The sequence below is a fragment of the Ranitomeya imitator genome, chromosome 2 (assembly GCF_032444005.1).
Source record: "Ranitomeya imitator isolate aRanImi1 chromosome 2, aRanImi1.pri, whole genome shotgun sequence".
Taxonomy (NCBI): domain Eukaryota; kingdom Metazoa; phylum Chordata; class Amphibia; order Anura; family Dendrobatidae; genus Ranitomeya; species Ranitomeya imitator.
In genome coordinates, this window is record NC_091283.1 from 278,731,325 (window position 1) to 278,753,792 (window position 22,468).

The 22,468-nt window shown below is 44.7% G+C and overlaps 1 protein-coding gene across 1 annotated transcript; it reads left to right on the forward strand.

Annotated features, from left to right (window-relative positions):
* Positions 1-185: 185 nt before the first annotated feature.
* On the forward strand, positions 186-21,474 carry LOC138666927 (oocyte zinc finger protein XlCOF6-like). The gene is made up of 6 exons (XM_069755118.1): positions 186-1,092; positions 1,222-1,398; positions 1,483-1,606; positions 1,690-1,787; positions 1,986-2,076; positions 19,773-21,474. Exons 1-6 carry the CDS (start codon positions 1,015-1,017, stop codon positions 21,221-21,223), a joined length of 2,019 nt encoding a protein of 672 aa, XP_069611219.1. The 5' UTR covers positions 186-1,014; the 3' UTR covers positions 21,224-21,474.
* Positions 21,475-22,468: the final 994 nt, after the last annotated feature.

Genomic DNA, 22,468 nt, shown 5'->3' on the forward strand with positions numbered 1-22,468 from the left:
GGCAGTGGCGGCGGACGACAGCGGCGGCAGGCGGTAGCGGCGGCGGACACCCCCTCCTCCCAGCCTGTAATGGTAAGCGGTATATCCGCTTTGTTAGACGCACCCACATTTCCCCCCCAAATTTGGGGGAAATAAAGTGCGTCTTACAAAGCGGAAAATACGGTATACTGAGGAATTAATCCAAATGAAACGGAGGCAGGCATAGGTTCTGGCACTGCTTCTATTTGCCTCCGTTTCATAGGGGATTCATTTGGATTAATTATGTAAGGGAAGATAGTGGGAGTTTAGTTCAGAGATATAGTGAGGGGACAGGTTGTGGATGGCTTTGTAGATCAGTGTTAATAGTTTGAACTGGATTCGTTGGGGAATTGGGAGCCAGTGGAGGGATTAGCAGAGGGGAGTAGCGAGGAGAGAGGTGGATTAGCCGAGCAGCAGAGTTGAGGACTGACTGGAGTGGTGCAAGGGAGTTAGTGGGGAGGCCACAGAGGAGGGTGTGCAGTAATCGAGGCGGGAGTACATGGAGTTGTTATTAGCAGCCATCATCATACTGCAGACCATACAATGATCATTTGCATCCAGGTATCTTATGGATTACATCTCTGGAGGTCGTCTTTCTTTCGATCTCCATCTTGTCTAGATGACATGATGACTTTTCACAGTCATAGCTGGTCTCAGCAGACCTCCATCTTCTCCGCTCTTTTGCAGCACATCCTGGTCAGTCCCAACAAACTTGTGATTCCTACAGCCAATAAGTTGCTGATGCAATGACCAACTTAGCCAGTGATTGGGAGCATGGAGGAGATGTCTTAATCAGTAATTTAACTTGTGTTCCAGCCCGTATAAGACTAGAAAATACAATATGTACACGTTCTATCTCCTGATATGTTTCACATTGTTGTCATCCTTTATGATGTTACATTGGCTCACTTTCTTCTTATTCATTTCCCTGCAATATCAGATCTCTCAGTGGACATCTTGTATACTGAGACAATTTTTCTGAAATAATCATCAAGGATGGATATGGACAGGGACCAGATGGCGGAGAGAATATTACACCTCACCCTAGAGATCCTCTTCCGTCTTACTGGAGAGGTGAGAGATTCTGATGACGTCACATTACATCATTCTTATCTATGGGAATAACAGATGGACAGGACTGGAGAGGTGAGGACTCTGGAAATGTCTGTAGTGAGATTTATTCATGTGTCTCTCCATAACCAGGATTACACAGTAGTGAAGAAGACCTCTAGTGAGAGCTGTCAGGACCCTGTGTCTGAGGGATGGGGAAGACCCCTGAGCCCAATCACAGGGCCTCCACCTCACCTGATACATGAGGACATCAATGACCAGAAGATCCTAGAACTCACTTACAAGATGATTGAGCTGCTGACTGGAGAGGTGACACTGCTGGGAATGCTGGGACATTATACAGTAACACTATGAAGGGATGGGGGGGGTTGACGGTATCATTGTATGTTTCAGGTTCCTATAAGGTGTCAGGATGTCTCCGTCTATTTCTCCATGGAGGAGTGGGAGTATTTAGAAGGACACAGAGACCTGTACAAGGACGTCATGATGGAGGTTCCCCAGCCCCTCACATCACCAGGTGATAGACAGGACTAAACACATACGGTCTATAATTATCTGTATGTAAAGAATGAATTCAGTCCCTGTATGTGTTTCCTCCAGATCTATCCAGTAAGGGGACAACACCAGAGAGATGTCCTCATCCTCTTCTTCCACAGGACTGTAAACAAGAAGATCCCAATGTTCCTCAGGATCATCAGGTAGATGGAGAGAAGGAGTCATGAGATCTCCCCTATGATGTGTAGACGTCTGTGAAGGTCTTGTGCTCAGTCTTGTTTTATCCACCAGTATTATATGTTTTATACTTGTGTAATGAGAACGGTGAAGATGGCAGGATTAGAGCTGATCATAGATGTGACTTCTCTGTCTGTCTATGACTTTTACAATATTTGTTTCAGGGTGAAGATCTGACCCATATTAATACTACAGAGACATATGTGAGGGGTGATGAGCGGTGTAAAGAGGAGATTCCTACATATGACTACCCAGGTGAGTAGTGACCACTAAATGCAGTGAAGTCACAGATTCCTCTGTCACCGGCTGTGGCTGCTTTATCAGTCGTGTAGTTCTTTTAAATCACATAGTTTTTATTAAAGCATATGACACGCCAGTAACAGTCTGACACAATTTCCAGACAGGTACAATGAATACAAAACTAATTAATACATTTTCATTTTATGAAAACGGGACCCTTACCCCATAGCCAGCCCCCCTCCCTCCCCCAAACCCTACCTGTTATCCAATAAAACCATCTGACAACATCACCTCATGAAAAGTGAGACTAAAGGTACCGTCACACATAACGATATCGTTGCTTTTTGTGACGTAGCAACGATATCGTTAAGGAAATCGTTATGTGTGACAGCGACCAACGATCAGGCCCCTGCTGGGAGATCGTTGGTCGCTGAGGAAAGTCCAGAACTTTATTTCGTCGTTGGATCTCCCGCTGACATCGCTGGATCGGCGTGTGTGACGCCGATCCAGCGATGTCTTCACTGGTAACCAGGGTAAATATCGGGTTACTAAGAGCAGGGCCACGCTTAGTAACCCAATGTTTACCCTGGTTACCAGCGTAAACGTAAAAAAAACCAAACACTACATACTTACATTCCGTGTCTGTCCCCCGGCGCTGTGCTTCTCTGCACTGGCTGTGAGCGCCGGCCAGCCGGAAAGCACAGCGGTGACGTCACCGCTCTGCTTTCCGGCTGACCGGCGCTGACAGTGCAGAGGAAAGCAGAGCGCCGGAGGACAGACACCGAATGTAAGTATGTAGTGTTTTTTTCTTTTTTACGTTTACGCTGGTAACCAGGGTAAACATCGGGTTACTAAGCGCGGCCCTGCACTTAGTAACCCGATGTTTACCCTGGTTACCAGGGGACTTCGGGATCGTTGGTCGCTGGAGAGCTGTCTGTGTGACAGCTCTCCAGCGACCAAACAGCGACGCTGCAGCGATCGACATCGTTGTCGGTATCGCTGCAGCGTCGCTTAGTGTGACGGTACCCTAAGCTTTACAAAAGCCCACCTATACATGTAGAAGTCCCTCCAGAAGCAACTAAATGACCCCCCTTCTACTCTGCAATAACTCAGCACACAACACGCCTGGGTAATCCATCCATCCGCCCCACACATTTTCACATTTTGTATTCTGACCTCTCTTGATGTAGATATTCCTTTCCATAAGGGCAATAAAATGTATTTTGCTAATAAATTCCTTTTTACCTGGTGGTTTTTCATCCAACCAAATAAGCTTCCTCGCAGCAAACAACAATCTTGCAATAATCAACCTTCCACATTCATCCGTAGCAACGTCATCCATAGAGCCCAGAAGGCAAATAGAGGAGCTGAGGCATAAGTATCATTTTGATCAGATTTACTATTCCTTCAACCGACAGAAATGGCTTCTTCCAGGCCCCAATCTTCTGCTGAAACTTCCCAAGCAAAGGAGTCAGGTTGAGCCGCACATAGTCCTCTATTTTGTCCTAAACCACGATGCCCTGGTATTTAAACTCATGTACCACCCTCAAGGGAACCCCAGGGTCTAGTGTCAGAGGAGCTGCAGCGTCCATGGGCAACAACACAGACTTATCCCAGTTAATAGATAGACCGGAAAGAGCCCCAAATTTAGTAATACTGTTCATAACGGCCCCCAGAGACTCCTGCTCATCTTCCAAGAACAGTAAAGGCCCCTTCACATTAAGCGACGCTGTAGCGATACCGACAACGATCCGGATCGCTGCAGCGTCGCTGTTTGGTCGCTGGAGAGCTGTCACACAGACCACTCTCCAGCGACCAACGATGCCGGTAACCAGGGTAAACATCGGGTAACTAAGCGCAGGGCCGCGCTTAGTAACCCGATGTTTACCCTGGTTACCATGCTAAAAGTAAAAAAAAACAAACACTAGATACTTACCTACCGCCGTCTGTCCTCCAGCGCTGCGCTCTGCTTCTCTGCTCTCCTCCTGTACTGGCTGTGAGCCGGAAAGCAGAGCGGTGACGTCACCGCTCTGCTTTCCGGCTCACAGCCAGTACAGGAGGAGTGCAGAGCACAGCGCTGGAGGACAGACGGCGGTAGGTAAGTATCTAGTGTTTGTTTTTTTTTACTTTTAGCATGGTAACCAGGGTAAACATCGGGTTACTAAGCGCGGCCCTGCGCTTAGTTACCCGATGTTTACCCTGGTTACCAGTGAAGACATCGCTGGATCGGTGTCACACACGCCGATCCAGCGATGTCAGCAGGGAGTCCAGCGACGAAATAAAGTTCTGGACTTTATTCAGCGACCAACGATCTCCCAGCAGGGGCCTGATCGTTGGTCGCTGTCACACATAACGATCTCATTAACGATATCGTTGCTACGTCACAAATAGCAACGATATCGTTAACAATATCGTTATGTGTGAAGGTACCTTAACACGTCGTCCACATACAGGGCAATCTTTTCTTCATAGTTTCTGTATGGAAATCCCTTTATGTCCCTATCCCTCCATATCACAGCCACCAAGGGCTCAACAGCAATTGCAAACAGCAGAGGAGACAAAGGGCACCCCTGCCGGGTTCCCCTATATAAATGTAAATCCCCTGACAAGAGCCCATTTATCCGTATCCTGGCTCTTGGAGACGCATATAACAATTGCACCCATCTTATAAATCTGTCGCCAAAACCCATAGCCTTCATGACCGCCCACAAATACCGCCACTCCACACTATCAAAAGCCTTAGCGGCGTCTAAAGACTTCACCACCCTCCGACCCATATTGTCTGACTTTACCTGTATATTAAGAAATATGTGGTGTGGAGTCTCTCTGAGCCGCCACTATTCTAGAAAGGAGATGACCCGCCCTGTCCCCCTCCTCAAAATATTTAGCAGTTTGAAATATTCTCCTACGTTCCGCCTTTTTCATTGCCATCTGACATACTCTATTCTGCGCTACCTTCAACCTTCCCTGTGCTTCTGGGGACTGATCGTTGATTAATGTCTCCTCCGCCTCCTTCAACTCTCTATCAACATCTGATCCTTCCTGCCCGTTTCTACCTTGACTTGGGATATCTCTTTAATGCAGAGCTCTCTGAAATTAGCCTTCATAGCCTCCCATAACGTCAATTAAAATATTCCTTAATGTCCCCCCTATACAGTTAGGTCCATATATATTTGGACAGAGACAACATTTTTCTAATTTTGGTTATAGACATTACTACAATGAATTTTAAACAAAACAATTCAGATGCAGTTGAAGTTCAGACTTTTAGCTTTCATTTGAGGGTATCCACATTAAAATTGGATGAAGGGTTTAGGAGTTTCATATCCTTAACATGTGCCACCCTGTTTTTAAAGGGACCAAAAGTAATTGGACAATTGACTCCAAGGCTATTTCATGGACAGGTGTGGGCAATCCCTTCATTATGTCATTCTCAATTAAGCAGATAAGAGGCCTGGAGTTGATTTGAGGATTGGTGCTTGCATTTGGAAGGTTTTGCTGTGAAGTGAACATGCGGTCAAAGGAGCTCTTTATGCAGGTGAAACAAGCCATCCTTAAGCTGCGAAAACAGAAAAAACCCATTTGAGATATTGCCACAATATTAGGAGTGGCAAAATCTACAGTTTGGTACATCCTGAGAAAGAAAGAAAGCACTGGTGAACTCATCAATGCAAAAAGACCTGGGCGCCCATGGAAGACAACAGTGGTGGATGATCGCAGAATAATCTCCATGGTGAAGAGAAACCCCTTCACAACAGCCAACCAAGTGACCAACACTCTCCAGGAGGTCCGGCGTATCAATATCCAAATCTACCATAAAGAGAAGACTGCATGAAAGTAAATAGAGAAGGTTCACTGCACGGTGCAAGCCACTCATAAGCATCAAGAAGAAAAAGGCTAGACTGGACTTTGCTAAAAAAAATCTAAAAAAGCCAGCACAGTTCTGGAAGAGCATTCTTTGGACAGATGAAACCAACATGAACCTCTACCAGAATGATGGAAAGAGAAAAGTATGGCGAAGGCGTGATACAGCTCATGATCCAAAGCATACCACATCATCTGTAAAACACGGCGGAGGCAGTGTGATGGCTTGGGCATGCATGGCTGCCAGTGGCACTGGGTCACTAGTGTGTATTGATGATGTGACACAGGACAGAAGCAGCCGAATGAATTCTGAGGTATTCAGAGACATACTGTGGGCTCAGATCCAGCCAAATGCAGCAAAATTGATTGGTCGTCGTTTCATACTACAGATGGACAATGACACAAAACATAAAGCCAAAGCAACCCAGGAGTTTATGAAAGCAAAGAAGTGGAATATTCTTGAATGGCCAAGTCAGTCACCTGATCTCAACCCAATTGAGCATGCATTTCACTTGCTAAAGACTAAACTTCAGACAGAAAGGCCCACAAACAAACAGCAACTGAAAACCACCGCAGTGAAGGCCTGGCAGAGCATCAAAAAGGAGGAAAAACAGTGTCTGGTGATGTCCATGAGTTCAAGACTTCAGGCAGTCATTGCCAACAAAGGGTTTTCAACCAAGTTATAGAAATTAACATTTTATTTAAAATTATTGAATCTGTCCAATTACTTTTGGTCCCTTTAAAAACAGGGTGGCACATGTTAAGGAGCTGAAACTCCTAAACCCTTCATCCAATTTTAATGTGGATACCCTCAAATGAAAGTTGAAAGTCCGAACGTCAACTGCATCTGAATTGTTTTGTTTAAAATTCATTGTGGTAATGTCTATAACCAAAATTAGAAAAATGTTGTCTCTGTCCAAATATATATGGACCTAACTGTATGTCCATCCAAGTCAATAAGATGTAGCCATAACGGATTCAGCCTTCACATGCACCCCCTAGCAGGTACAGATCCCACTCCCTCAAGTATCACACTCATGGGGGAATGATCGGATATTGTTCTAGAGTAGCCATATATGTTACCTCCCCAACAAGGCCCAACATCGGTGTATTGCCCAAGGCCAGACCTATTCTTGACAAAGAAGCGAAGGAGGACGAAAAACAGGAATATTTGTACACCCCAGGATGAGAAATCCTCCATAAATCATGCAGAGCGGTCTCCCTCAAGACCGCACCAAATGGTGTACAGTTACCACCCGATTTCAACGGCTCTTGTCTCCCCCTACCCCAATGTGTGTCTGGAATATTGTTAAAGTCCCCTATTATCAAAAATGGTATCCCCTGTGTCTCCTCCATTATCTCCAGAACTTTCGATCACCTTCCCAGAATATGGTGGTGGAACACATCAGACATCCGTACAATTTACAAAGTAAACATATGAATCTACCCGACTGACCTATAACCATTTTGTGATACCCAAAAGGAACCCCAACACAGATGAGGATGCTGACCCCCATAGAGTATGCAGAATATGTGGCATGATATCCCACCTGTACCCATCTTTTAGTCAGAAAATGCGTTCTCTCCTTCACCTTATGAGTCTCCTACAGACAGATCACTGACGTCATTCAGAAATTTAAACACATCTTGCCGCTTCACTCCAGACGCCAAACCCCTAACGTTCCAAATCACAACTCTCATTCTTCCAGACATTTTCCCTCCACAGAACATTTTATGCCGCATTCTTTCATCCAGTTGCAGCTGAAGTCACAACCACAGTAACCATGGTGATGTACATTATTCAAAAATTTCCCCCCCAACCCCACACCCCTCCCCCCAAACAACAGAAAAACACCCCCAACAAATCCCCATCCCATCCTTCCATTCCCTCCTAACACGGATGAGAGCGCACTTTATCCAGAATAGTTTCTTTAACCCCGTCCAGCAGTCCTGCAACTTTTCCCAAACTATTTGGACTCTCCCATGACTTGTGGATTGCGGCCTATTTAAATTTTCAAAAATTAGCCGTGCATTTCGGTCGTATCACGATCATGTGATCAGCATTTTACCTCTAGAATAGAACCTTCTCCTCCGTCCGAAAATGTTGAAATGATTTTGTGAAAGCCCTTTCCTATAGAACTTACAACCTGGAGGATCCACCTACTTCCTGGGATTAGGAGACGTTGACCGTTACCTGCCCAGATCTGTAAACTTCAAAGCCAAATAGCAGTGTACATAGAACGTTCTGACAAGTTAGAAAATCACTTGAAGAATAATTTTATGATGGTCCTCTAAGAGAAAGCGGAGGGTAATGATGCTGTTGGTTTCCTAGAATCCCGATTAGGTATGAGCGAATGTGCTCAGTGATACTCGGATATCACTTGATTATCTGGGTGCTCGGATGTGCTCGTTACTCGGCAAACATTAGCCGGTGCTCGATTTCAAACTCTATTTCCCACCCCGCGTGTGTGGTGACTGTTACACAGCCAAAAAGCATGCGGGGATTGCCTGCGGGTCACTGTAATGCTGTAGCCATCTTAGTAGTGGCATTACTCTCATTCCTGGCTTTGTGACATCATCAGGGGGTTGTTAAAATGGTAGGTGGCCTCAGTTTTGGCACACTGATGCCATTGCACATCTCTGTGACAGTTGTTATTGGAGGGAGAGTGTGCTTGTCCAGGCGTGTGTGTACAGTACAATGTCTCAGTCGTGTAGTGTAAATACTGGTGCTGAAGCTGAACCATCATACTAACAGCCCTTCTAATCTTGTGCTTTGAACTTTGTATCAGATAGGGAAGAGTTCAGAAATCAATATTTGGTGGAATAACCATGATTTTTTATCACTGCTTTCATGCGTCATGGCATGCTTACCACCAGTCTTTCACACTGCTTTTGGATGGATGACCTTATTCCACTCCTGGCACAAAAATTTAAGTAGTTGATGGCTTGTAGCTATCCATCTTCCTCTTGATTACATTCCAGAGATTTTCAATGGGGTTCAGGTCTGGAGTTTGGGCTGGCCATGACAGGGTCTTGATGTGGTGCTCCTTCATCCACTCATTAATTGACCTTGCTGTGTGACAAGGGGCATTGTTTTGCTGCAAAAAACAGTCCTCAGAGTTGGGAAACATTGCCTGAGCTGAAGGAAGCAAGTGTTTTTTTCAAGGATAACCTTGTATGCGGCTTGACTCATACGTCCTTCGCAAAGATTAACCTGCCCAATTCCAGCCTTGCAGAAGCATCCCCAGATCATCACCGATCCTCCACCAAATTTCACAGTGGGTGCAAGACTCTGTGGCTTGTACGCCTCTCCAGCTCTCCGTCTAACCATTAGACAACCAGGTGTTGGGCAAAGCTGAAAATTAGACTCATCAGAGAAGATTACCTTACTCCAGTCCTCTATGGTCCAATACTTATGGTCTTTGGCAAACTTCAGCCTGGCTCTCCTTTGCTGCTCATTGATGAAAGGCTTTTTTCTAGATTTACATGACTTGAGGCCTGCCTTTAGGAGCCTGTTACAAAATTACTTTAGGGCTATTCCTAGCACTTGTTTTGCAGTTCAACTTGTCCTATTGCAAGAGGATTGTGAAGACCACAGCAGGGTTTTTTATACTTTGCCTCATTAAATAAGATTTGGTTCAGGTGATCACCTAATCAGAAGCACATTAAGTAGAATGAGGTGTACTTTGGTTGGAATTCAACTGACACTGGAATGGAATGGCTGTCAGACATGTAGAGATGGTAATTTTTAGAAAACTGTGCAGTGGTCTCTTAATTTTAGCAGAGCTGTACAAATTGCATTTAGGCTAGGACTGAAGAGAGAGTTGCAGGAGCAGGGAGAGTCGATGAATGCAGTCTGTAGGCAGTGTTTAGGGCTTTGCAGTCAGTTGCTCAATATATAGCTGTGATAGTTGATTATTTTTATTTTTTTGTTATAAAATTTTTTTATATATTGTGATCCATAGTGTATTACGTGTTTTGTGGTACATTTTGTTGTTATATAAGATTCCAAAAAAGTGTTGAAATTTTTTTTTTTTATTCATGGAGAATTCCGTGCTCTTGGGCACTTTGCTCCAAAACACTCCAAAAAAGCGTTCAAAAAATTTTCCAGATTCAATTAGTCATGAGGGAGTGACCAGAGGAATGTTGGAGCCAGAGAAAGCTTGTACAACAGTAGTAGTGGCAGGAGCCGAATTCTTTCCTGAAATCACCAAGGACTAACCCAGGCTGCACTCTTTACTGGTGAGGTTCTTGTGGACTGCGGTTGGGAGAGTCAGGATCAAGGAAGTGGTGAGCAGACTGCGGGACCTAGGGTGGTCAGAAGAGACAAGGAGGCAAGCCAGGACCAGGGCTGGAGAAATGCTATCTGGCCCATTAGCCACAAGGTACCGATAGTTGGCATCTCGGGTGAGGTCGCTGCGTACAACTGGCAGCGGAGATGGGAGTCCATAGAAGAGTTTAGGAACCATCATCACATCTAATTCAACCAGTGGGCAGTAGAGGAGGAACACTTGCCTTGAAGGCTGCAACCAGTTGTCTTGTTTATCAAAATGGAAAGGTATCATCGCTGGTATGCAGTGGGTACGATCTGAGAAGGAAGGGAGCAGGATCAACCCTTCTTAAAGAATGAACGAGCCTAGAAAGTCAACATCACTGGTATGCGGTGTGTAATGCCGCTGGGTTTATACCTTTTTTCTTCGGCGTTACTTTTGCATGTCTCTGCTGTAACCCTTGCTCCTCTCCCCCTAACTTGCAGGGATACTGTAGTCCGTTACCTGTATGGAAGCTGCTCAGTTCCCTGCCACCGCTGCGTAGCTGTACATGTGCTGTGATGTTTTTGCTCTGCTGCATGGCCACTCGCTTTGTGGTCCCTGTTCTGGGGGGCAGAGTACCCAGACCCGCCTATCCTGGAGGCTGCATATCCAGTACCTGATCCTGTCTGAACTGTGTATTTTGTGTTATGTTTCTGAAGTCCTTTTGTGTCTTGACACCCCGCACCCAGTGACTGATCTTTCTGGGCTCATCTTTTAAAGATGGAGTTCGGTGTTCTTGCTGAGCTCTTACTATGCTGTGCTCAGCCTTCCATGCGGTGCTAACCGCGTCTGGCCCAGTTCCAGTCCGGCGGTGCTTGCACCATCACGCTTGAGTTCCTTCCTAGGACCGATGCCCGGAGCCTGACGGCCATAGCTAGGAACCTGATGACCTCCGCTACCTGGTCCTGTGCCATCCGTGTCCCAGCCAATGACCTGGGCTGCCATGCCAGTGTCCCAGATGTCTTTCCGGTATTCCTGATGTCCAGCCTGTGTCCGATGACCTGATGCCCTGGGCTGCTACGCCAGTGTCCCAACCTATGACCTGGGCTGCCACGCCAGTGTCCCAGATGTCTATCCGGTATTCCTGATGTCCTTCCTGTGTCCGATGACCTGATGCCCTGGGCTGCCACGCCAGTGTCCCAACCTATAGGAACAACACCGTATGCACTACCCGAAGAGGTGCCCAAGTAGGGTCTAACACCATATATCAAGAGAAAATAAACTTAGGCACTCAACTTTGCGGAATTTTATGATTTAATGTAGTGACTAGCAGTGGATACTGCGTCTCTGACTGGCACGCCGCCCACCTGGCCTTCCATGCATTACCGGTTACCCGGTCTTTGGACATTTCGCTTCTCTGCAGATTCACTCTGCTACAGTGCTGATGTGGGACACTTTTACATGCGGTCATTCACGCATATCTCTAATCCTGCACATTGTTACAGAAGAAGGCCATCTATTGTGTCCGAAACGTTTAATTTGATGACTACATTAAATCATAAAATTCCACAAAGTTGAGTGCCTAAGTTTATTTTCTCAGTGTCCCAACCTATGACCTGGGCTGCCATGCCAGTGTCCCAGATGTCTATCCGGTATTCCTGATGTCCTTCCGGTGTCCAATGTCCTGATTCCCTGGGCTGCCACTCCAGTGTCCCAGATGTCGTGCCTGTGACCCGATGTTCCACTGGTTCCCTGGGGTCCACCCTGTGATGACGTCTGTCCTGGGCCTGTGTCTGATGTTCTCCTGCTGAACCAGTGCTATGCCTGAGGTCTGAGAGAGGCCGTTCTAGTAAGCCTGTGCCAGATGACCCTGGACTGCATCAACCCATGATGTCCTCCTGCTTTCGTCTGTTATCCTGAGACGTGTACCCTACTCTGATGTGTGGAATCGGGATCCTGACATTGTTTTGTTATGTAGTGTTTTTCATTTGAGTAAACTGTTTCTTCATGCCTGAAGTTGTGCGGTGTAATCTAGTTCTGCATATCGCCATCTTGTCCACATGCTCAGCTGCCACAGACCCTGCTCACTGCCCTTCCCTAGTCTGGGTAGGTCCAGGTAACTCTGTGGGTCCACATTCTGTTCCCACTAGGGACGCTCGCCCCACGTCGCTATTTCTGGCGACGTGGAGGCGTCGGCTCGGCCGCATCTGCAGTCGTAGCCGTAACACGGTCGGTGTGATCCCAGAAGGAAGGGAGCATGAGGAACCCTTCTTGAGGAATGATCGGGCCTGGGACAAGCTCCTTGATGCCGCTTGAGATCACTCCCAAGAGATAGTACTGTCCTTGGGGTTCTGCACCTCTTATACGGGAGCTGGTGCAGGTGACACAGAGTTCTGTCGCCCTTTTCTAAATGTCAGGGGCTCCGCCACTGCCCATAACCAGGTCACTTACAGCTAAGGCACCTGGGAATAGGGCTCCAGGAAATGGGTGGAGGCAGTTCCTCACGCTTCCTGAGGAAGGAGAATAAGCTCACATCTGAAGAGGATTACTGCATTACCCTACTTACAATTTTTTCCTGGCTTTGCACATTTTGCCAAGCCTTTTATTGAGTGTAGGAGTACAGCAATACATTTTAAAAATCTTTGAATGAGGCTCGCCACTTGTTGTCTCTCAGTGGTTTATGGATTACCTTCCTTATGTTTTCCTTGCTTTGCACTTTCTGCAAAGCCTTTATGACTCTCAAAATTTCCAGCTTCATTTTAGTGACCGACATCAGCCACAGCCATCATAGATACTTCCATATAACCAACATATATAAATCAGGAGGACGCATGGAAGTTCGTTAAAACAGATATAAACATAACTTTATTAAAATAATTACCACACATAAATACATGCAACTGTCACATATTGACAGTGCAGACACAGACACAACAAGTAAAAGACGCCAGAAAAGATTGGGTCTACCGCATATAAATAGTAAACATAACACCACACAATAAGGTATAGTAAGGTGCAGGCAAGAAAAAAATTCCCACTGAAGTCTCCCAGCAGTCCAAGTCTCGTGTGAAGTAAACTCTGAGTATAATGTGTAGGTAGCCGGAGACTCTCACCCACACTAAGTGCCTAACATGAGCCACTATAGAAGTAAGGGGGGGAGAGGGATAAAGGGGGACAATTATCTCACCTCACTGCGGGTAGGCCACTGTACACGCCCCGACGCGCGTTTTGCCTCGCTTTCTCAAGGGGGTAGTATAGCCTTTATGACTGTAGAAGTACATAAACTACTACTACAAAATATTTACTAAAAAAAAATAAATAAATTCTGGATTCAATTATTCAAATACAGTGGAACGCGTCTTTTGTTACATTACAGTGGTATATAACTACAAAAAGCGTTGAAAAATATTTCTGGATTTAATTAGTTGTCCATATAGTATTTGGTGCATTTTGTGATATTTTAGTGATATGTACAACTCTAAAAATGCTCTTTGTAAATTTTGTCCGGATTTAATTAGTCATCCATAAAGAATTACCGTATATACTCGAGTATAAGCCGAGATTTTCAGCCCAAATTTTTGGGCTGAAAGTGCCCCTCTCGGCTTATACTCGAGTCACGGTAGCGGTGGGGTCGGCGGGTGAGGGGGTGAGGGCGCTGAGGCATACTTACCTAGTCCCAGCGATCCTGACGCTCCCTCTGCCGTCCCACGGTCTTCTGTGCTGCAGCTCTTCCCCTCTTCAGCGGTCACGTGGGACCGCTCATTAGAGAAATGAATAGGCGGCTCCACCTCCCATAGGGGTGGAGCCGCCTATTCATTTCTCTAATCAGCGGTAACGGTGACCACTAATAGAGGAAGAAGCTGCGGCACCGAAGACGGGGAGGAAGGCGGGGAGCGCCAGGATCGCTGGGACTAGGTAAGTATGTAATATTCACCTGTCCGCGTTCCAGCCGCCGGGCGCCGCTCCATCTTCCCGGCGTCTCTGCTCTCTGACTGTGCAGGTCAGAGGGCGCGATGACGCATATAGTGTGCGCGGCGCCCTCTGCCTGATCAGTCAGTGCGGAGAGAAGCCGGGACCGGACGCTGGGGAGCTGCAATCAGCGAGGTGAGTATGGCTTTTTTTTTTTTTTATTGCAGCAGCAGCGGCCATGGCACAGATTTATACAGAGCATCTATGGGGATATATGAACGCTGCAGAGCACTATATGGGGCACAACTATGGGGAGATATGAACGCTGCAGAGCACTATATGGGGCACAGCTATGGGGAGATATGAACGCTGCAGAGCACTATATGGCACAGCCAAGGGGGAATATGAACAGTGCAGAGCACTATATGGCACAGCTATGGGGAACTATGAACGCTGCAGAGCACTATATGGGCCACAGCTATGGGGAGATATGAACGCTGCAGAGCACTATATGGCACAGCCAAGGGGGAATATGAACAGTGCAGAGCACTGTATGGGGCACAGCCAAGGGGGAATATGAACGGTGCAGAGCACTGTATGGAGCACAGCTATGGGGCAATATGAACAGTGCAGAGCACTGTATGGAGCACAGCTATGGGGCAATATGAACAGTGCAGAGCACTATATGGCACAGCTATGGGGAAATAATGATCTATTTTTGTTTTTGAAATTCACCGGTAAATGCTGCATTTCCACCCTAGGCTTATACTCGAGTCAATAGGTTTTCCCAGTTTTTTGTGGCAAAATTAGGGGGTCGGCTTATACTCGGGTCGGCTTATACTCGAGTATATACGGTAGGTGTTTTCTGTTACATTTTTATGGTATATAAAACTGCTAAGAAAGTTCCAAAACTTTCTATAGATTCAAAGATTCATTCATAACCTGTAAAACGAGGTTCTTGTAACATTATGTTGGTATGTAACGCTCTAAAAAAGAAATTTGAGGATTCAATTAGTCATCTATACAGTTTAACGTGCTTTTTGTAATATTACGGTGTTTTAAAATTAAAATAAATACTTGGACTGGTACAGTTAGCCAAATATGTTTGCTCCAAAACAGCTTTACAAATTTCGTTGTTCCAAAACTGACTATTGTCATATATACTATAGAACTAGGTTTGTGTGACATTTCCTTAGTTAGAAATACATTTTTTAAATTATTGCCTGCTATAGGTGTACACATTTGGTCCTTCGCTGCTCAGTCCCCAGCCGCCACTATTTGTACCCCTATTTGGAGTCCCCGTGTTATACCAGCACATGTCCACTGTTCTCACCTTGACCTTATTAACATAGTTACTGTGCTCATTATTTGACGGCAAATAATGAGTGAATAATTTGGAGGCTGAGCCCGAGTCCCACCCTGGCATGGTACATGTGCTACTGATACGGAGGATTGCTGGCCCTACTTCTATCAGGGTTTTGTCCACCTCCTACTTCAGTTCCTGCAGCCCCTACTGCTCATCTATCATCTTTGATTTGCTATCTCAGAGTACGTTCTCCACATCAGCCAGAAGCTGGAAGCTCTGCAGCACTGCCTTAGCAAAGCGGAAACAGACTCCACTGAAGCTAATTTGTCTAGGAGACAAACCGCACACCGCTGCAGAGTTATTGAAAAGAAAAACAGACCAGACAGATCTGTGGCTCTATCCGCAAACTCTACAACCTGCTATGGTGGTGTGTGATAATAGGTGTAACCTGGTGGAGATTCTGATTCTGAAGCTCACACATGTACCATGCTTGTGTAAGGTGACTGAGTGAGGTAGTTGTGGGCAAGTTGCTGTCTATGCAGCACACTCTGGCACCTCCCAGTACCGGAGTGCTGCTGTGTGTGGGGTGCATCACACTTACTTGTGGCCCATAGGCCTCCACTGGCTATATGTTCCCATCTTCCAGAACTTCCGCAGCAAACAACCCAGGGGACACTGAATTTGTTAAATCAGTCAGACTTTTACTTGATGACAGTTTTTTGTCATTACAATCAGGCAAATAGGATAGGGCCCAGCGGGTTATGGTTGTCATGGTTTACTGGGTTCTCGGGTCAGGTAGTTGCAGGGTTAACTCGGATGGCATCTTTCTGGGTCTGGTAGGCTTTTTATAGCCTCACTATGAGGCCAATCTTTGTGTTTCTACTCTGACCCTTGGCTGACCCTGGGCAGAAAATAATATTCTCAGACATGGGAGGAGAGAGGCTGCACCACCCAGGGGTGGGAGCAGATGTGTGAGGTAGCAGCCTAGGAGCTATTAGGCAGCCCCTCATTTTGGACAGGGTTTCCTGATGGCCGGAGGTTACGTTTGCTGACACAGCCCGGAAAGCCTGTAACTAAGATTTGGATCTGTGATCCATCAGCGCCTCCCTGTAGTCACATGCTACATAACACGGTAATTGCAACCTATCTATACCCTATCCTTGTACTACACTCCTGACTGTAAATATTTGCTCTTGTATGTATAGCTGTATTTTCTAGTGCGCCTCTTCGGCGATTAAATATAAAATTAATCTTGGGCTGCTCTTTTATCTCGATCCACGAATCCGCACGCTCCATTGGTTATATTATACGCTACCCCAGGGTTGGTTCCTGACCCGATCAAAGCCTGCTGTCGGACGGGCTTATTTTAAATGAGGAACTGGTGGCAGAATACCGTATTGTTTTAGTGAGGAACTCTGGCTGTGATGGCCGGGAGGTTTAGAGATATATATATATATATATATATATATATATATATATATCCCCAGCCTGAACTGGTGATATATTCCCCCTCATTGGGAGCGCCTCACTAACTTGTACCTACAAGGGTAGCCTTTCTGGCGACTATTTGCCCTCGGTGCAGTTCCCTGCCTGACCTGAGGCAAGTGGTGGCGCCAGAGAGCCGACCCCTGCTGGGCCCTTCTCTCCCCTCCTTCGAGGTGAGTGGAGTCGACGTCCACTTCCCCTGTGAGATCCCTTACAGTCATCATGGTGGAGACAGGGAAGTGTTGGCTGTAGGGAACTTGGCACATATGGCAGACTTTATGTACCGCTGCTTTTCCAGTGACCCTCATGTTATATTCATTTTGGCCAAGAAAGAGTACTGGTTATACACCCTGCTAGACTCATGCTACAAGGAGAACTTTCCATCTCTCCCTTCTGAGGTGGATAGGTATACTAAAATGGTGCTTTACCAGAAGTTCAGAAGGAAATGATGACAAAATTCCCATCAGACAACGTTAGCAGCAGGGGGCAGCTTGCCCAACCAAGGAGGAAAGGCTAGGGAGACACACACCAGGTACAGCAGATGCAGGGGTACACTGTCAAAGGCCTGGCCTAATTTCATGACACCCTCCCAGCATCCAGGCCCTGATAGGGTATTTTTGACAAGAATGGAAAAGTTTTTAAATATGAACAAGCAATACTTGGCTGACAAAACCAGCATACTCGATAATTCCTCTGTGACCCTCTGATGTCCAGTTTTTTAAATAAAATAATCAATTTCGGTTTACTTTAAATTCTAATTTTTTAATAAATACTTTTTACTTTTTGCCTTATATACAAGTTATTATACAGTAAATTGTTTCTTTACATTTTTTTCCTTGTCAACTATAATTTCTCTATTCTTGAATGACCTGTTTGGGTCCCTGCGGCCGCATGTTTCGCGACTGTTAGACAGCCACAAAACAGGCGGGAATTACCAAGTCACATACTGTAATTACTCCAGAGAGGTTTCACCATTAGTTACTCATGTTTTACTGATGAAGACATATAAGTTTGATAATTTCAGTAGATGTAATTGTCTATACTCAGTTTTTGACTACAGCAGTTATTTCCCCAAATACTCTAAATTTAACCACTTTCAGCAGCAAGTTTTATTTTCCTCATCCGGTCCCATATTTCAAATTTGACGTGTCATTTTATGCGGTGATAACATTGGAATTCATCAAAAAGTGTAATAAGAAACAATTAGATCTTGCAAATTATTTTCCCACTTCTCTTGAATCCAACAATACCTATATATGTTTGTATTCCACTGTCTGGGCACATGGCGGGGTTAAAAAGAGAAGGAGCGCCATTTAGCTATATGAATCTAAATCTTGCTGGAATAATTTGGAGAAAAATATATTGGGGGCGCTGTTCATGGTCACCTAGGAGCTCTAAAGATGGCTACTACAAACAGGATTGGCGCTATCTACTCCGTTTTCCATATCCCAGGGATTCCCTTGCTCATCATCCTTTAAAGGATATACATGGATTTGAATTTACACAGAGACCCTTAGGGTACCGTCACACTATACGATTTACCTACGATCACGACCAGCGATATGACCTGGCCGTGATCGTAGGTAAATCGTAGTGTGGGAGCTGTCACACAAACCGCTCTCCAGCGACCAAGATGCCGAGGTCCCTGGGTAACCAGGGTAAACATCGGGTAACTAAGCGCAGGACCACGCTTAGTTACCCGATGTTTACCCTGGTTACAAGCGTTAAACTAAAAAAAAACAAACAGCACATACTTACATTCTGGTGTCCGTCAGGTCCCTTGCAGTCTCTGCTTCCCGTACTCACTGACTGCCGGCCGTAAAGTGAAAGTGAAAGCACAGCCGCTGTGCTCTGCTTTCACTTTACGGCCGGCAGTCACAGTGCTGGAAGCAGACTGCAAGGGACCTGACGGACACCAGAATGTAAGTATGTGCTGTTTGTTTTTTTTTAGTTTAACGCTTGTAACCAGGGTAAACATCGGGTAACTAAGCGCGGTCCTGCGCTTAGTTACCCGATGTTTACCCTGGTTACAAGCGAACGCATCGCTAGATCGCATCGCTAGATCGGTGTCACACACACCGATCTAGCGATGACAGCGGGAGATCCAGCGATGAAAGAAAGTTCTAAACGATCTGCTACGACGTACGATTCTCAGCAGGATCCCTGATCGCTGCTGCGTGTCAGACACAGCGATATCGTAACGATATCGCTGGAACGTCACGAATCGTACCGTCGTAGCGATCGAAATGTTATAGTGTGACGGTACCCTTAGGCTTGTACCACGTTGTTACCTGCTGTCCTGTTGCATGAGATGGGAAGAAGAATCTTCAGGTTGCCGGGTCAGAACCAGGAAGGCAGAGAAAATACCTAATCAGAAGATGCAAGAGTAGTCAGTAAAGGGGTCAGGGTCGCAACAGGTAATTAATACAGAAGCCAGGAGCTGAGCACAGAGGACTGAACCAGAGGAGAACAAGCTTGTATCTGGCACCGTCCAGCAGAGCTGATATTGCTGGATTGGTTTATTGAAGCCATGTTGCTTTTCAAAAGACTTTGATCCATTAATAATGTGGAAACCTGTTTTTCCACTGACCGATGATGGACCCGAGTGAGGACTTTATTTCAGATGACTAGAGTTTTTATTGGTATTATTTTTGCCTGCAATACAGTTTGGTGGCTTTTTATTCGATATTTGGGAAGCAGAGTGAACAAACAGTGGAGCACCACGATCTACTCGTGCATCTTAAGAGGTTTTCTATTGGCCTGTGAGCTGTCATTATCTTGGTAAATCAATATTTTACATAACTTGCTATTTTACAGACAGTTTAAGTAGAAATGTTCAAAAATATAAGTCAAGGATATTTTATTCAAAATTTGTTTGATTGTATTCTTGGCAGATGACTGTACCAAGAGACCAGAGGGACAGCTGACATCTTCAATTTTTAAATCAGATGATCTAGAGACTCCACAGGATACAATTATAGTAAATGCCATTACTCCAGATACAGCAACATCCCTTCACAGCGATGATCTCTCATCTGATCCTTTCAAACAGGTCCTGTCTTCCGATTCATTACAGACTACTACGGAAAATCAAAGTCACAAAATAAGCATTCAAAAACCAACTGATCATAAAGCAAAAAAATCATTTTCAAGTTTAGAATATGGAGAGAGTTTTTCTTTCAAAAAATCTTTTGTTAAACAACAAAAAATTCACGCAGTAGAGAATAACTCTTCTTGTTCCAAGTGTGGGAAATGTTTTAATAAGAAATCACATCTGGTTTGTCACCAGAGAACTCACTTAGAGGAGAAGCCATTTTCATGTTCAGAATGTGGGAAATATTTTACAGAGAAATCAAGTCTTCTCCAACATCAGAGAATTCACACAGAGGAGAAGCCTTTTTCGTGTTCAGAATGTGGGAATTGTTTTAAAACTAAAACACATCTTATCACACATCAGCTAACTCACACAGGTGAGAAGCCTTTTTCATGTTCAGAATGTGGGAAATGTTTTAACCGTAAATCGATTCTTGATAGACACAAAAGAATTCACACAGGGGAGAAGCCTTTTTCATGTTCAGAATGTGGGAATTGTTTTAAAACTACAACACATCTTATCACACATCAGCTAACTCACACAGGGGAGAAGCCTTTTTCATGTTCAGAATGTGGGAAATGTTTTAACCGTAAATCGCATCTTGATAGACACCAAAGAATTCACACAGGGGAGAAGCCTTTTTTATGTTCAGAATGTGGGAAATGTTTTAACCTTAAGACGATTCTTGATGGACACCAAAGAACTCACACAGGGGAGAAGCCATTTTCATGTTCAGAATGTGGGAAAAGTTTTACAGAGAAATCAAGTCTTCTCAAACATCAGCGATCTCACACAGGGGAGAAGCCTTTTTCATGTTCAGAATGTGGGAAATGTTTTAACTCTAAATCGATTCTTGATAGACACCAAAGAATTCACACAGGGGAGAAGCCTTTTTCATGTTCAGAATGTGGGAATTGTTTTAAAACTACAACACATCTTATCACTCATCAGCTAACTCACACAGGGGAAAAGCCTTTTTCATGTTCAGAATGTGGGAAATGTTTTAACCGTAAATCGATTCTTGATGGACACCAAAGAACTCACACAGGGGAGAAGCCTTTTTCATGTTCAGAATGTGGGAAATGTTTTAATCGTAAATCGCATCTTGATGGACACCAAAGAACTCACACAGGGGAGAAGCCTTTTTCATGTTCAGAATGTGGGAAATGTTTTCCAGATAAATCGCGTCTTCTCAAACATTATAAATCTCACACAGGGAAGAAGTCTTTTTCATGTTCAGAATGTGGTTAATGTTTTGTGAAGAAAATATCTCTTCTTAGTCACAATAAAAGTCTCATAGGGAAGAATCCTTTTTTATATGTCCATCTCATGAATGGCTCCGTATTTGTGTATCATAAAGTTATATTTTAAAGAGATACTATACATATATAAATATATACAAACTAGCATATTGTCCAAAAAAAGCATGCTTAGAAATATTTATAAAATAGGAAAAAAAGTAATTCTCTCAAAAGAGAATGACAACAGCTATTGAGTGGTGCATAAATTCAACAAGATAGTGCATCCATTATACATACAGTGGTGTTCAAAAGTCCTGCATAGGTGTGAAGAAAACTGTTTCATACTTCTGCATCTCTACAGTGAAACTGGTGGAACATATATGTTTTTGTAATCCCTCATTGTATGCCATACCCATTTTTTAATGTTCTAAGTGTATAAATTGTTATGGTATGTGCATTTTTGATAATTTTTTTTACAGCATAACCACACCTACACTAGTACAGTGTGTAGAATGGTGAACAGGTTTCTAAGTTCACTAACTTCCAATGCAAGTTCACACAGACTTAAATTTTACTTTTTAAGATTTATTATTTTTTATTTAATTCGGAGTGTTGAGCAGAAGGCAGCATTTTCTTATTAAGGATGTCTATGTATTTTTTTGCATTAACCATACCCTCCACAATATGAAGCCTTCCAACACCGTTGGCTGTCATACAGCCCCAGACCATTACTTTCATCAGATGTTTCACAGAGGAGCTCAAACACTCGGGCTTGTACTCTTCATGTGGGAACCATCTCACATAAGACTTGTCATCATTTCCTAAAATGCAAAAAGTGCTTTCATCACTAAATAGCACTTTTTCCCACTCCTCCTTCCTCCATTTTAACTATTTCAATGCCCACCGTTTCCACCTTTGTCTTTGTATGGCTGTCATAAATGGCTTCTTTCCGGCCTTGCACCGTCTCAGTCCTGCCTCCAAACATCTCTTCCTAACAGTTGATGTTGCTACCTCGATATTGCGCTTTTCTTGCCATTCTCGCAGAAGCTGTGGAGAGTTGAGCTTTCGATTGGCAAGGGATGTTCTTATCAGTACTCTATCCTCCCTTTTAGTTGACTTTCTGGGCCGACCAGATCTGGGCCTGTCCTGTGTGATTCCAAGCTGCTTATGTTTCTGCAAAATTCTTACGACTGTACTCTGATTACAGCCGACCTTCCTTGCGATCTGGGGGCCAGTATAACCCTCTTCATGTAGC